At 37.9% G+C, this 16,442-nt stretch overlaps 1 protein-coding gene across 1 annotated transcript; it reads right to left on the reverse strand.

The window, feature by feature from the left end:
* Positions 1 to 1,061: 1,061 nt before the first annotated feature.
* Positions 1,062 to 16,442, reverse strand: LOC139133976 (transforming growth factor-beta-induced protein ig-h3-like). The gene is made up of 13 exons (XM_070700801.1): positions 15,876 to 16,442; positions 12,203 to 12,424; positions 10,867 to 10,961; positions 10,449 to 10,606; positions 9,748 to 9,924; positions 8,545 to 8,695; positions 7,402 to 7,539; positions 5,365 to 5,577; positions 4,780 to 4,904; positions 4,135 to 4,305; positions 3,477 to 3,575; positions 2,763 to 3,000; positions 1,062 to 1,635 (listed from the first exon to the last, which is right to left on the reverse strand). Exons 1-13 carry the CDS (start codon positions 15,929 to 15,931, stop codon positions 1,439 to 1,441), a joined length of 2,040 nt encoding a protein of 679 aa, XP_070556902.1. The 5' UTR covers positions 15,932 to 16,442; the 3' UTR covers positions 1,062 to 1,438.

Here is a 16,442-nt window from a genome sequence, read left to right on the forward strand (position 1 = left end):
CCTGCTACATTCAAATTATGGCATTTAACATTTCGAAAAGATTTCTCAGTTTGTGAAAATATTATCAGTGCTCTACAAATCATGTGCGAGACCATATTCTCTGGTTACCACAGAAACTGCACATCTTGGGTCAGTAGATAATTCCTAAACTCTCATGCTATTTTATGACATGTCAAAATTGTTAGGGCGACATTTTTTATTTTTGTGTTTCTCATCTCCCGACCGACCGTAAATTTCAGCTCTGACATGAAAATAAAAAAAAACTTTTTTATTTGCGCCGCCTCTGAGGCAATCATCCCAGCAACAGCACCACCATCATCAAATTGTGAGATTGCAGCGACTCAGACTGAAAGGACAGAGAGTACAGAACACTGAACAGAAAGACAAGAAATTGCAGTGACTGAATGGACAGAACATTGAACTGAAACAAGTACACGTTTTTCTGTACTTAAAAATTATAGAGACTGAATGGACAGAACATTGAACTGAAATAAATACACGTTTTTTTGTACTTAAAAATTGGAGAGACTGAATGGACAGTACATTGAACTGAAACAAATAGTTTTTTTTTTTCGGTACTTGTTTTTTTTTGTTGCAACCGCCCGCCCTACCCGAGTATTCCTCTGGAGATGAGAAACAAAAAAAAATAAAAGGGTCACCCTTATATATGTAAATAGGTCTGTTGGTAGCTGCAGGTTTATAACTCAGAGCATAGTGGCATATTGGCCATGTCCTGGTGTGAGGAATAATTTGGACAAATTTTGTAAGTGTTGTATTAAAGCTGTTGTTGCAGCTCAGTCGAAGTTGTTAATGTCTTTCCATCATAGCATTGGCAGTCGTCTGTTAAGTTTTCATCGCTGTTGCATGCATATTTGCCCAAAGTGTACACAAAATTTTGTGACAAGTGTTTATTTTTGCATATTAATGAGAACAATATGACATCATTTTCAAACAGCCCTATTTTCACCACACTGTCTCCTTGTATACTGGCCCTCTGCATCTTGGTTTTTCTTCTTGCTGACTGTGGCTTGAGTTTTTAAAGGAATTCTCACAACATCACATGGTTTACTTCATAAATTTATTCCAGAGGTCGCTCCTCTCTGGCTGTAGTCTGTTGAAGCTACATGTATGCTTTGCTATAAACTAGGCAATGCACAGGTCAGTCAATGTATGCGACCATCAGACAATTAAACTTCTTACTTCTTGTCTCTCTCAGAATTTTGTCATAAAGAAATGAATTTAATATTGCAATCATGGAAACATGCAAATTGTATTTCTGCTGCTACTTAACTCAATCTAAACATGTTCTCCAGGCAGCAATTTATCAAATATTTAAAACTAGAACTAAACTAAAGTGTTGTTCCTTTCAATGGTAAACTTTCTCTTCAACACAAACACTTTCGATCACTGATGTTTCCGATCATATACCAAGGAGAGATCAATATGGAATCAGGATCTTATCAACATGATGGATGACGCCATTGGTTGCCATGGTGTCCGTTTTGCCAATGAGGGCGCTGTCCGCCATGAGACCTCCACTACCTTCCCAGACCCGCACATTGTCTTCAGCCAGTGTTGTCAGGTACAGAGGGTACCACCAAGTTCCTCTCATGAGCTTAGCACCACACTGAACCCCTGAAAAGTGAAATAAAAACAACTAGAGGATTTTCGAAGTATGATATACGGGAAGAAAGCACATGGGTTAGGATGGCACTCAACTCTCAATTGGTAAGATTTTTGTCAATGGCCCTGTCGATAACCTTGTCTTCTCATCTATGCCTTAAGAAACCTTTCATGCAATCAGTTAAGTTGGTTTCACATTTCATTAATTGTTCCCAACATAACTTTGTAAAGGTAGAATGTACCTGCAAAGTTCTAAACTTTGGATCAATCTTTTCTCAAGGAAACCATCGATTCTCCTTCACAATCAAGAATGACTTCAATTACTCGATATAGTTCAAAGTTAGTGCCACAGTAAATATGTAAAGTGTTAATTTGTTAAGGTAGAATGGACCTCGGGACAGATATTTGGACTCTCAAACTTTTTCAAATCCCTTCTGATTTACCTTTTCTTGGGGCTCATTTTGAAGCCCTCAGAATGAGAACGATTTCCACCGTCTTAGTTTTTGGAAATTCAAAAAATTTATTTATCTTTATAAGCGTTAACACTTGGATGGCGGTCAGTTTGAATTTCAAATATCGGTAAATTTTGGGTAATTTGTTTCTCTTGTACCCTAATTTGCACGGTGGCCCCCAATTTTTATTCTTGATTTTGAAAGTGAACGGTTGAGAGATTCCTTGAGGGAAATTTGAGCAAAAGTTTAATTCTTGCACTTTCGAGGTGCATACTAACTAAATGATTCTCTTATTACGCTTCACATCCAGTTTAACGTTTGTACACACATTTACCTGTAGTCCTCGCAATGATAAATTTAAAATTTCTCCAAATTAGGACTCCTTTAGGACATGGATTGAAACTCTTAACCGTTTGAGTGCTGAAATTTTCCCATCGAAATTTTTGTGCAATAGTTCACCAATTTGTATTTTTGAAAAATTAATTTTGGGCCGAATGGCCATAACTTTACATCTTCTTAATCTGAAAAATTGTCTTAAACTAATAAAATTGTCTCCATATTTTATAAATTGACTTTGGCACTTAAAATGAGGAATGAGAGGAAAAATACAGGTATGAACAGACAGCAGAAATTGTATTTTTAAGTTTTATCATCGTGATCTTCAAAAGATGAGGAATATTCACGTACCTTCAACAACATGGTGCGAGATTACATTTTTCAATGTACTGGGATCGTTGAAAACTCGTATCAAGTACTCGTCCGGTAGTTTATCAAAGGCTTCGTTATTGGGAGCAAATAATGTCACTGCGCCATCACCGTCCAATGTCGACGCAAGTCCTGATATCTCGATTGCTTTCAACAGTGAGCTGTAGTTCGAGTCTGCCTTAATTATTTCCAATATGTTTCCAGAGGGCGGTATGAGAACCTACGGTAAAATGCAGCATTATGTGACCATGACGTGCAATTTTGATATTGTATAAAACACATTGGTATTTTGAGCGTGTTAAAAACTTGAATATTTGACACATTCCTAGGGGAGCTGTTATTTTCTTACAGTGCATGCAGTATATTTTTATAGAGACTGACAGTAATGTAACCGTGCATTACTATGCATTGCTACTGCTAGATTTTTTCTGAGGGTCTACTGCATGAATTTGGCATAAATTCTAATCATCATTCATGATTCGGGTTCAGTTGAGTACTTTTATGAGTATACAATAACGACAAATATTAATTTTCTATCAACAATATCACAATTATAAATTTATTGTTGTTTTTTTACACTTTTGTTGCGACTAATAACGTTTTGTGACCCAGGCCTGTGAATCTACCGTTCAATATGTCTCATTTTTTGAAATAACAGTGAAGAATTGCAATAGAGCATGGAGATAGAACGGCTACCTTGTTGATTTTATGAACTACTCCGTTGCAGCCACGAATATCGGCATCTACGACCGGTACGCACTCGACCGTCAGTCCTCTTGGACGTGCTGAATGTGACTGTAAAACAAAATAACCACGAAACTGTACTTTCATAAATGACATCATTAAGGCAAGTGCAGCAGAGACTGTTGGTTCTATGCTGTTTTAACACAAGAATCGAATTCAATCAATAGTAAATTACCACTTTTACAAGAATTCACCAAGAGTCTAGCCATCATTCTTGCTCTCCCAGGGCTGGCTCCTGTTCACACAATACAATACAGCAAAGCGAAAAACGGCCATTAGATTTCGAGACTGAGATAAGTGAGTGAAAACTGTTCAAAAAACCCGTCAGTACAGACATACACGATAGTGACACTGATGTCTCATTTACATGTTATGTTACCTGCACTACCATATGACTTATACATTACATATACGTAGAAAGTGAGAGACTTACGGCACGCACGTCAGAGCAGCAAAAGTGAAAAAATAAAACATATCGGACAACTTGAATATTTCATCAATAACCTCTAAATCTCTCGCGAGAATTTCAACTTCTGCTTGAATGTCAGCCATTTTTTCTGACTTTTCCAACCAATCTTCTATTTTATTGACGTAGTCTGTTCAGACTTACCGCACCGCAGACATCGATGTGAAGATCGTCACCGTCCAATGCTATAATCCCGTCGTCGACACGTCTGCCAAGGTCACTTGCGGTCAGGTACTCGGGTACCACGTGATGCGTCAACACTTTGCGAAGAGTGATACTGTCTCGGAGACTATCTTTAACATCTTGAGGGAGATTCTTCAGAAAATAGTAATGCAGGGGAGACGTATATGATAAGACTACTTTGGGGAAGACCTTTCAACCCCCTCTCCTACCTGTTCTTTACAGGGCAATATCGTTTGTTTCGATTTGCGTTGTTTCAAGTCCCTTTAGGGATATCCGCTAATCAAGATGGTTTGATGGACATGTCTTTCAAAGCAGCAAGGTAGGAAAATTGAGAAAATCCAATCATAATTTTTTTAGTTATTTTCAATATATATCAGCCCTACTTGCTAGTATGCATCCACGTAATGCATAACTGTTGGCAAGATGCAAAGGAATAAGCTGCACGAAATCTCGGACTTTCTCCTTTTTCGTTTCCATTTCGGAAATTTGGAAAGTCTTAAAACTTTTTAGAGTTTCTTTGACACTAAGTAGTGCTGAAAATTGAAACCAACTTTAAAGATCGACGTATTAGTCGCTAACTGAATTGTATAAAGTTCGTAACAGTACCTGAATGGCTTCTTCAGTCGGCGCAAAGAGGGTGACGTTCTTTGTGTTTTCAAGAAGATACAAAAGATCCGCTTGCTGTATCAAATCAAGGAGTGTGCCCTGTACGAGGAGTGGAAGCTGAAGAGCTGAATGTGACAAAGAGATACGGTCATTTGCACGCGTAATACTGAAATTGCCGATGTAATCTTACTTTGCATTTGGAGCCAAGAAAAAAGTGCACCACTAAAAGTATGTGATGCCACTATTACGTTCATGGGTAGATACAATTGTAGTGGCAAATTTTTCCAAAATCTGAAATACTTTTTTTACACATTTGAGTTGTAATTCATACAACTGATAGATGATGTACAGTCTTTCAGACAAATCAACACATCGCTTTTCCTTTTCAGAGCAAATTTTAGCTTTTCCGTATCATCTGAAACATATGACGGCAGCTGTAAATTTTGATTATTTTGATTATTTTGTTTTCAATTTCTTGTTCTACTCCCCAAAGCATATAAAAACGCCTACGTAAAATGTAGATATGCATTTTTGTAGCAAAATGTCTGTTAATACTCAAGAAATATAGAACAAACCATAATTTACCTTCGGTTGGGACCAGGACAGTATCAATGACGTGAATGACGCCATTGGTTGCCATCATGTCCTTGGAAACAAACTCTGCGTCCATGATGTAGAGTTTATCATCATCTGTACGATTGACGTCCAGGTGAGTCTTCAACAGAGTGTAGATGTAATGGTTTCCAGTAATTGCCGCTGAACATATAGTGTGTGTTACAATGTGATTCTCCACCACAGCTTTCAGGAAATTAAAATATTACCAAAATTAATATGCATATCAGAAAACTTTACGGCAGAACGCGCCTCGGAGACAGATATTCGGACTCTCAAACATTTTCAATTCTTTTCTGATCTACCACTTGTGGGGATTCATTTTAAAGCTATTTGTGTAAGAAAACTTATCATCGTCTTAGTTTTTCGACAATAGAACATTGCATTTTTCTCCATAGAGTTAACACAGGGATGGCGGCCATTTTGAATTTCAATAACGGTAACTCGTTGGTAGTTTGTTTCTCTAGAACGAAAATTTGCACGTTGGCCTCCGATTTTTATTCTTGATTTTCAAAGATATTGGTTGAACATTTCTTGAGGAAAGTTTGATCAAAACTCTAAGTCTTTCACCATCGAGGTGCATACTACCTTAAAGATAACAAAGTTAGTGAACGTTAACGCTGTAAAAGAAATAATTGACAAAATACATCTATATAGAATCTCTAAAATTTTGAAAAACCCCCCAAATTAGTGAACTTTAAATATATGATGGGCAGTTGATATTGGTTGTTTATTCGGATTCAGGAAAAAGTTTCTCGCAAGTAACAAATAATCCTTCCGTGATAAACAATGGTATATAATTTGGCTTCGTCAATATCTATAAGCTTTGTTATTTTCATTATTGTTATAGCTACTATTGTTATCACTATTTATGGTAACAAATTGTTGTTGTTGTTGTTGTTGTTGTTGTTGTTGTTGTTGTTGCTACTGTTGCTAATGTGTAAAGGTGTTGCCACGGTCCTTTCATTGTTTTTGTCATATCATCGACATCATTTAGTGCATAATATAGTGAACGAAAAACGTGTCACTAACTTGTAAAAACACAAGACCGAAATGACAGGTCTCTAGTCCCCATATAAAACAATCAATTATCCCGGCATTTGCATTTCAGGGGATGTTTACTCTGCCGGATTTGGGCATTGCAAAATCCATTTTAAGGTAGTATGAGCCCCGAAGTGAAGGTCTTAAACTCTTGCAAAATGAAACTTTAAACCATTCTCTTACAAAATATCAACAATAAAAATAGAGAGGTCACCGTGCAAAGTTTGGAACGAGCGAAACAAATTACCAAACATTTTGCGATATTTTAAATTCAACATGGCCGCCATCACAGTGTTAACTCTATGGGAGAAGAATAAATTTTGATGTTCGAAAAACTAAGACGGTGATTTTAATGGAAATCACTTTCAATGTGTGTGACACGGTCAAAGTTACGAGTACAATATCAGGGATCCCTTTTTTCCCGGAGATCAACACCACGTATTTTCATAATGTACGAGTCAGCGTCCCTTACTTACACAATATTTATATAGAGTCATTTTTTTTCTTGTGCTAGTGATATTTAGAGGTTATTTAAGCAATATACCAAGTGACGGTGTATCTTGAGATTTTGACCTCTGCACGACATATGTACACGAGCGATATATGTGCATGTATGGAGTGAACTGGTCAAAATCGAGTTAATACAATTGCTGAGGTGGGTTTTGCGACTCTATCATAATATTACATTGAAATCCTCGCAAGAAACGTCAAAAAGGGAATTTTGCTTTAGCTGACAGCTCATGTCTGTTTCATCCGTGCTATACTATGAATATAGCACTGTTATTTTCACACCTTGACCAATCATATCGCAGTATTGGGCCATCAATATGGTACTGGTGTGATATACATGTGATATAAACCTAACGCAGTGATGGTACTTGTGAATAAAAAACCGGTCAATGTGATGACGTATAGAAAATGATATTTCGATCACATTTTTGGATTATTACACATATCACTCTGACATACCTTTTAAGCAGCTCATATCTTTGATGAGATCGTTCAATAGACTTGGTGGTAGCTTCTTGAAAGCTTCATCCGTTGGTGCAAAGAACGTAAGCTGAGATCGTTCGCTTAGCTGTGAGCTCATCCCAGTATCGGCAACGGCTGAATATAGAACGAGATACAATAAATCATTACATTACATTTAAAATGTGAAGGACAAGCCAACAAAAAGTATATTACGATTACAAATTCATGTCCCGTGTACTAAATAGCTCTCTATCAAGAAACCAAATGTACAAGAACTGGTCAATTAATATACTTCATTAGAATCTGTCGACTCAAGAAAATTAACAAAAACAAAATTAAAGTAATGAGATGATCCCGGGAAGAAAAGAAAGCAAGATATCTATGAAATCATATAGAAAGCAGAAGAGGTGACGAACAAAAGATCTTGACCGAAACTACCATGTATACAAGATCTAAGAGGTTTAGGGGAAAGAAGCTGTTTTCGACTGATATCATTGTTATCACCAAACACATGACCGATCGGTCTCACGAATACACAACACTTAACTTTAGAATCGATCGACTTTTATGAAGTAAGGCATCTTAAACATACAAATTTTGAATGAGGGTTAAGTTTGATGCCTTGAATATCAATCTTCTAGTTCAGATAAGGGCAACCAATTTCTGTTACCGCATTAAGAACCAGAATGTTAATTTATGACGTCATCTTAGACATCAACAAATGCTGCCTTAATGTTGCCAAAGGCTTTCTATGGTATAATGGCAGAGCGTTGTCATTTGACAGTCTATCGTCGGATATTAGTCAAACAGTCGCGTGATGGTATGAACAATTTCCAGAACGAAATAAATTGTGTTGTTAAAGGTATACTGTCACCTGTTCCAATTTTGTCACAGTTACCATGGAAAGAGAAAATCTAACCAATCACGGATTTTAAGGGGGTGGCGACTTTTTAAAAACATCGCCCTCACATGGGTATTTTGAATACGCCTCTTTTACCACATATGGGCATATGTAGATTACAGGTGACTGTATACCTTTAAATAACTGAGTTGTGTTTTATATAAGCGCTACTAATTTGGCTCTTAACTGGAGTGTGGAGTATAATGTGGTTGTTTCACACAAAGTGTGCGTAAGTTTACCTGTTCGGAGAATGCTGAAACGTGGGTCAGTTTCAATTATTTCCAAAATGGACTGTGTTGGTGGCTCAATGACTTCATCAATAACGTGGACTACACCATTGGTAGCAAATACGTTCGGTTCTACAACGGGCACGCAGTTTACGGTCACAAGCTGAAAAAGTAGACGAATGATCATTATATAGTTTAATTGGACATAGAGCGATAGTGGTCCTTGCTGGTAGAACTGCGTGAATTAGTTCAGACGGAGAGAAATCGTACGGTTGACCATTCTCACAGCTGTGAATCGTCATATGAAAGTCGGTATCATATGAGTCGGTATCGATCATTGCTAGTTTACAGTACTGCGGCTCGAGGTTTTACCTGGGTATTTGGATCGGACGGCAAAACCAGGTTTTATTGCTTTATTACTTTTCAGTACTATGAAGACGTGATTGAAGGGGGCGATAATTTAACGTACACAACTGTAGTCGTATGCAAAATGAAAGAATGACGCAAAGCAAATGTTTTGGCGCGGTAAATACCAAGATTTGACAAATATTTGTGACCTCATTTTTTTGAAATTGAATTTATCCCGATATTGACACGAAGGTAGTGGCTTTTGATTAGTCGCAAACGAGCGTGGTGTTAAAAGCCTGTATCAAAAGGGGTGCACAAGACAATGGTCAGATAGTCGAAAAAGTAAACTAACAATCATGATTCAGTATGAACCGGTACCGTTGGACTGACCTGAACACTAAGATATGACTTTAAAATCAGGAATTAGAAGTTATGGACTTGACTTTATGTTTGGCAGTGGTGTACACCTTTCTGAGGGCGACACCATAGTTTGGCAGTGGTGTACACCTTTCTGAGGGCGACACCAACGCTTATACCGGTAGTGTAAGCAGAGCATATCACTCTAATTTCAACTGGTTCTATCACTAAAGGGGCAGGTAGTCATCTCTGCGTCGCAGTATTCCTCGCCGTATCGCCGTGTACGGGATTAAAGTATAACTGTTTCTTAGAGATAAGGACACTGTATCTATATCAAAATCATTATCAAGGACAGCCTGTTTGCCAATTTCTGTTAAAACACAGATGACATTAATATTAATGCACGAGTTCACAGCCAAATTTTAAATGTGCAACGGCGTTTCCGAACAAGAAAAAGCAACAACATCAAGTGGAAACATATTATGTGAACACAATAATCACGGTAATTACCAGTTCTGATCCACTGTTTGGATAATATCCAAGACGAATTTTCTGCTCAGTTACCGTCGTTATAATCTCTTCATCTTTCATATCGCTGGTTCTGAGTACTCCAGCCACAATATGATTTCCAGCTATCGTCTGAGGACCGTTCACAGCGTCGTTAATGACCAGTGTCTCGATTAGATTCTGGACACAAATTTAAGATATTATGTTAGACAGCTCGAGTTTCTTGTCGGCAGGTCGGTAAAGTTGAATACGCATGATGACAAAATAGTGTACTGAGGTATTTGTAGTAAGTTTACGTGCCTCGAAAATGAAAGTCTTAAACTTTTTCTAACTTTTGCTCAAACTTTTAAACTTTTACCGAAACTTTAAATCATTCCTTTTCGAAATTAAGAATAATATTAGGGGAAACTGTAAATTAGTTCAAATTGTTTGTATTCAAGAAACAGGTTACCCCGAATTAATGAGCATTTGAAATTAATAGTGACCACCGTCGCTATGTTAAGTCTATAAGAAACATAAAACGTCAGATTTTCACAACGATAATCCGATGAAAACTTTATTTGCCCCATGAGATTCAACATGATCCAAACAAGTGGTAGACCAAAAATGTATTGTAAATATTTGATAATCCAAATATCTGTCTCTGAGGAGCATTTCGATGGGAGAAAACTTTGAACTGCAAAGAACGTCACGGTCCCACTTACCACTTCATTATCAACACTGGGTACTTTGAGGGGGGCAAATATCGTGTAATTGTCCTCGCCCTTAAGTGTCTTGCGTAGTTTTGTATCTTTGATGAGATCGATGAAATCTCCAGCCCCGACAGCTTTCAAAGTTTTAGTCAAAGGTTTCACGTCAAGCTCTGAAAGGGAAAAGATCAGAGTTTTTTTCTGATATCTGAAAAAAGTCCGTATTTTCGAAAGTGTCATATTTTCAAGTCACTCTCTTTTTATAGAATTTGAAAAAAGTGGAAACAGGGACGAACTCTGTACACACTCATTGTCCAAAGTCGTTCACAGTTGTGACCGTGCGATACATATTGTACAGCTAGAACTGTTATTAGAAAATGAAACTCCATTATGTATCCTGATGTAAACTTCGCAAACAAAGTGAAAATATTACCGACTGGGCATCCAGGTTTGCCTTCCTCGCGTCCGTAGCCATGGCAACACTCATGGGTGACCTCAGATGTCCTCAGTGTACCTGATGATGTTAATCTGTAAGACCATCGATTACCACAGATTTCAAAATTAAAAACAATTCTATCACATCGGCTAAACGTTTCTTTTACGAATAAAAATTTTTCGGACGGTTCCTCAGCAACCGCAATTCTTAAATGGCCATTCTGCCGGTGTAACTCTCTGACCGTTCATTGGTTGCCACAGCTGAATCATTGGCAGACATAATTCTCGGACAGTCGATTGGTTACCACAATCTACGACCGCTCAGTAGCCACACTAATTCTTGGATGTTCCGAGGAACGACACTATATATATGTAACTCTCTGATCATTATCAGCAAACGTGATTATCAAGACATTCATTTGCCATGGTAACTCTGAAGTAATTCCAAATCTTCAGATCACCTGTTGGACTACAATCAGCTGTAGGACGTAAAACGTGATTTCCTACCCCCCTCCCAATACTTAAAAAAATCTTTACTAGCATTTCCATTATTTATTGCTTAAAACAAATGTGTTCTTTTTTCTTTCCCATCACATATCTGAAATACAAAGTATTAGCTTTGCGACACGCTTTGCATAACATGCACATGTAGCTACTGTTGACAAATAAATTCTAGTCCGGACAATAATTTGATACCAACAGATAAAAGGGGGCTCCACACACATACATACTGTGGTTGACAACTAATATACTGGATATTATTTTTAAGTTAATATGCACCTCGAAAGTGAAAGACTTGAAAAATTTTGCTCTAACTTTCCTCAAAGAAACTTTCAACATTCTCTTACAAAGGCAAGAATAAAATCTGGGTCACCGTGCAAAATTTGGTTCTAGAGAGACAAATTACCTAAGATTTCCCGGTATGTGAAGTCCAAAGTGGCCGCCATCCCTGTGTTAACTCTATGGATAATATAAAATTTTCGATTTTCGAAAACTAAAACGGTGACATCTTCTCTTTCACCCAGAGCTTTAAAATGAGCCCCCACAAATGGTAGATCAGAAGAGAATTAATAAATTTGAAAGCCTGAATTTCTGTCCCCGAGGTGCGTTCTACCTTAAACCCCCGTGCGGACTTAATCCAAACATCTAGCAACATATTTATATAATGATTGCAATTTCAAAAGAAGACAAAAGACAATTCCGATCCTGTGCCTTTTTAGTCGAACCTGGGAGAACTAAAAACCATATCTTGTAGGCAGAACATAAACATAGGGAAAATACATCAGAAGTTACGGATAATGTATGTTTAAATAAAAAAGACAAACGTATGCTACCTTGAGCTACATCTTCTGTAATGACCTTCGTGGTCATGACAGTATGTCGACCAGTATCTACTGAAGGGTCCGCTGCTGCGTCGTCCGCGCATACGTTGTTGGGGCATTGAGGGAGCTGGTCCGTAGAACGAAGGATAAGAGTTGAAGAAATCATCTTCGTCTTGGAACATGTTCTCGAAATCAGATGTGATATTGCCAACCCGAGAAATGCAAACATTTGGTCTGTAATAAAGTGAAAATCAAGATATTAGCAAACGAACTTTTTTGGAAGTGGAAATAAGTTTTACTCTTGTGGTATTTGCTGATGTTCGTTCCGACATCCGGGTAATGGATGTCAAATACTGTGTCAGGCTAATACGATCCCATATCAATTTAAAAATGGGTTTTACAAACAGCGCTACGTAGAGGAACCACAAAACGAGACTGATCAGAACAGCAGCTATAGTAGGAGTTTTCAATTTGCTCAAGTCTCCGCGTCTTTTCGTTTAGACGTTTTGTTGAAGATCATGCTGGTTTCGTCAGATAACCCATAAAACATTGGAGTCGTTCATGGCTGTATCCTCAAAGTTTTCTTGCCATGGACCCTTATTATAATTTTGTAAGTAAATACGGTGAAGCAATATTAATCTGTCAGTACAGCTGATTGATACAAGGTCGGTCTCATTTAGTTTTCTGAGGCACATTTATATTTAAAAAATTTCCTTCGAGGCGGGTTTTTATATCATGAAATGTCTATACATTTTTATGCTTCAAGGCTTTTTACTGTTCCTTGTAGTCACAAGCCACCCAAAGAATACCCTTAATGTTATATCATGTATTCATCGTATGCATTGTAGATGAGAGCAGTCTATTTGGACGACACTCTTCCGATATGCAGTGGTTTCACAGATATGGTACGAGTACACTATAGATTCTTATATCACCCACGGTGTTCAAAAGCTGGTGTTCTTTTTTTTGTTTTGTTTGACATCAACTACACCCAGCAACTGGAGGCACATTTATCTAGTTATACCTAGTCTTGTGACAGAGCACAAGTATAACGGCGTTGTATACAGTGGCAACGACATTACGTACGACCCTGCAGGTCTTGCCTAAAGTAAACCTGGTCGATGGAGGACACTGGCTGATTATGCTTCAAGAATTCACTATCATATCGACATGTAAATATTAGTATAAGGATCGCATTCAAATATGATAAAGGTTATGTGTGTGTGTCTTTTACCGCATGAATTTGAAACAAATGGTGTCGCTAAGATGCATGCTCTGTACTTCAGTCTTATAGTCTCTCCTATTACATAATCATAGTCATCTTGTCGCAACCGCTACAATACAACAAGAGTTCACAAACTTAGATACTTTTCTACGTAAAAGAAGATCGATTCACCAAAATGCTCAATGGAGGAATCGAGGTTGTGTGCGCCTCTAAATTCAAAGATTATCCCTTTCCCTATGGAAACTTTAAATCATTCTCTTTCTAAATCAAGAATATAAATTTGGGTTCAACTGCAACATTTGGTACTTCAGAAACACAGTACTCAATATTAACCTGCACTTCAAAAAGCCATCATCCCTGTGCTAATCTACAGGTAAAAATCAAATTTTCGATTTTCAGAATAATAAGCGGTAAAAAATTTACGATACTCATGAGCTTGAAAATGAGTAGCCACGAGTGTTAGACCATGACGTATTGTAAACGTTTGGGGGTCTGCATACCTGTCCCCGAGCCGCAACCACGGTCCCTGTGGAGGGACCGTGCCGCAACGAAGGCCATTTAACAGATTACGATATCAACGTCATATCTGATCTGTTTACTTGGGTGATAAATTCTGGTCCATTAGAAGGTTTTGCATTAAGTCTTTACGAATCTTGTATGTAAGTTGATTATCATAACCGATTATCCTAGATAGACCTTTGTCCTATACCAGTCACTGTGGAGGTATTGCTTTAAAAAACATTTTAAATTTCTCCCAAGATGGTTTGGCCTTGACTGCATAGCGAACCCACAGACTATCACACTGGGAAAGTTTAAGATTTGAAAATAAGGTAAGAAATTCTTAAAACAATTCCTTATATGTAATGATAATTGTAAAATACATTGTTGGTATCAAAGACTGAGTGTAAAATTGCTTTTTCCCATCACATATCCTTCAAGTTCCAATATGTCATGGCTTTGAATGGTCCGTGGAACTACAGAAACAGGTACACCGATATATCATTATAATGTTCATTATGCAAATCCCCAAGAAGAGACAGATTATCAAAATGCATAAATTTCTCACAAGGCTACAAAAGGTCATTATTTAGTAGAAATCTAGGAGACAGATGCTACGGGTATTTTGGATCTGTTATCCAATTTCTGTCAATCGCGCCTTCAAATATTTGAGAAATCAGATTTAATCTGATAACCTTCTCAAAATGATTTCATCGATAACATGACCCTAATGGATTGCCGCGTGTCTGATAAAGTGTCATATTTTTTTATGTCTTAATGCAGTGTAGTCTTCACAGCGAGAAGGGCACTGGTCCAGAATAACCAAAGCCCCTAGACCCGGAAACATCGACGCAATCTTACCGACCCTGGGGGCGCAAGCATTGCGAAATTTGCACCAGCCAATAGCAGTTAAAGAAACCACACGTAAAATTTATCGTTTTTATGATAACTCAAACGATCAAACTACATATCCACTGGTGAGCATCTTTAGAAATTGTTAACCCATATAAAAGAAATCAAAGGATTCATATGAATATTTCAAATCTTTGATTTGTCAAACTTCCTCTTTTGCCGTCCATGGTGTACATTGGCCTTCAGAATTCACCATTGCATCGATACCGTGATTTCACTGCTGTTTAGCAGCCTAAAGCTAACACGATTGGAACTCATTTCGGATAATAAGATGGTAAATTAATGTCGATATAATCTGCAAATGTAAGCTAATCTGCTTAGAATAAAAAAATAGATTAATTTTCCTCTTGAATTTCCTGTGCAAATGACCTTCAGTAAATTTCTTTTTAAATTACACACTAGTTTTTATGAGTAATTTATGATATCGCGACATTCAGCAATAGGGCATCTAACTTTTGAGAAATTTGAAAAATATAAAGAGCCCATTATCCCAAATTATTTCCAATCGTGTTAGCTTTAAATTCATCCCAAGAAGTGAGAAATATGTACTTACATCATGTGACATTTCGTCTCGGCCTTTGCGAATCTTGCTCTAGAGTCGTTGCAATTGAATGCATGCAGCTATCTATCAACCTAATCAGTGTGCTATCACCTTGTAATGAGTCGCAAAACGTCTCCTATCTTCTGGGCTATCATTCCAGAATCTCTCGGCGGGCTGTCAGACACGAAGGCCCCGATTATTGCTAAAGGGCATGCGTCTTACCGAGATACCAAAATCGTAAGGTTAATATAAGCAACGCCTCTTTCGAGTCGATGTAGTTTTTTTCCAGCGTGACGACACTTCCACGTGATAAATGCTTGATTTATTTTAAAATGCCGATAAAATTGCTATTAATGGATAGGATTTTGTGTCTGACTAAAAATAAACCGAGAAGTTAGCGTCATTCCAGAAACTTCGACAAGATACTGGGATTAAGTACCCTGTCTACCGTGATATCTTCATCTTACAGCTTTTTAAGTAATTTTGAATGAAGTGAGAAAAACACTTACCCCTGCCACCATGGCCGTGATGGACGAAATCGGGGCCATGTGTCTTCAAAGAACATAGAACTCGCTACGTCCACCAATACGGCACAGACGACAAACGTCCCAGCAGCAACAGCGTCTTCATCGTCCTACCGCGATCTGAACAACTCTAGGTCCCTAGACTAAAACGTCAATGTATTTGTAGTGTAGGCTGGTGTCGCGCCAACAATCAAACAAGATTCTGAGTGATATCAGACTTGCACACGTGTTCCTGTTTACAAGTTTCCGATATGTCATTGAACTGTCTACATTTTGGTACGCTGCCAGCAATTGTTATGCTCTGCTTCACAGCATCGATCATATGTTGTCCGATTGACCTCATCGCTAGTCCATATCTTTGCAAAGAAGGAAAGGAACTACACAAAGCTATCGAAACCGTGTTCCGCCGGGCTGGGGTTTCGCCGGTTTGTATTATTGATAAGGGAATCAGCGTTATTAATCAAGCACTCTGACGTATGGTTCGTTCGGCAAGAAACGAAGGGTTACTTTAACCATAGAGGGTCTATGCTTTAACACGTCAAAGTGTGAAAC

Source organism: Ptychodera flava, chromosome 5 (assembly GCF_041260155.1).
Source record: "Ptychodera flava strain L36383 chromosome 5, AS_Pfla_20210202, whole genome shotgun sequence".
NCBI lineage: Eukaryota > Metazoa > Hemichordata > Enteropneusta > Ptychoderidae > Ptychodera > Ptychodera flava.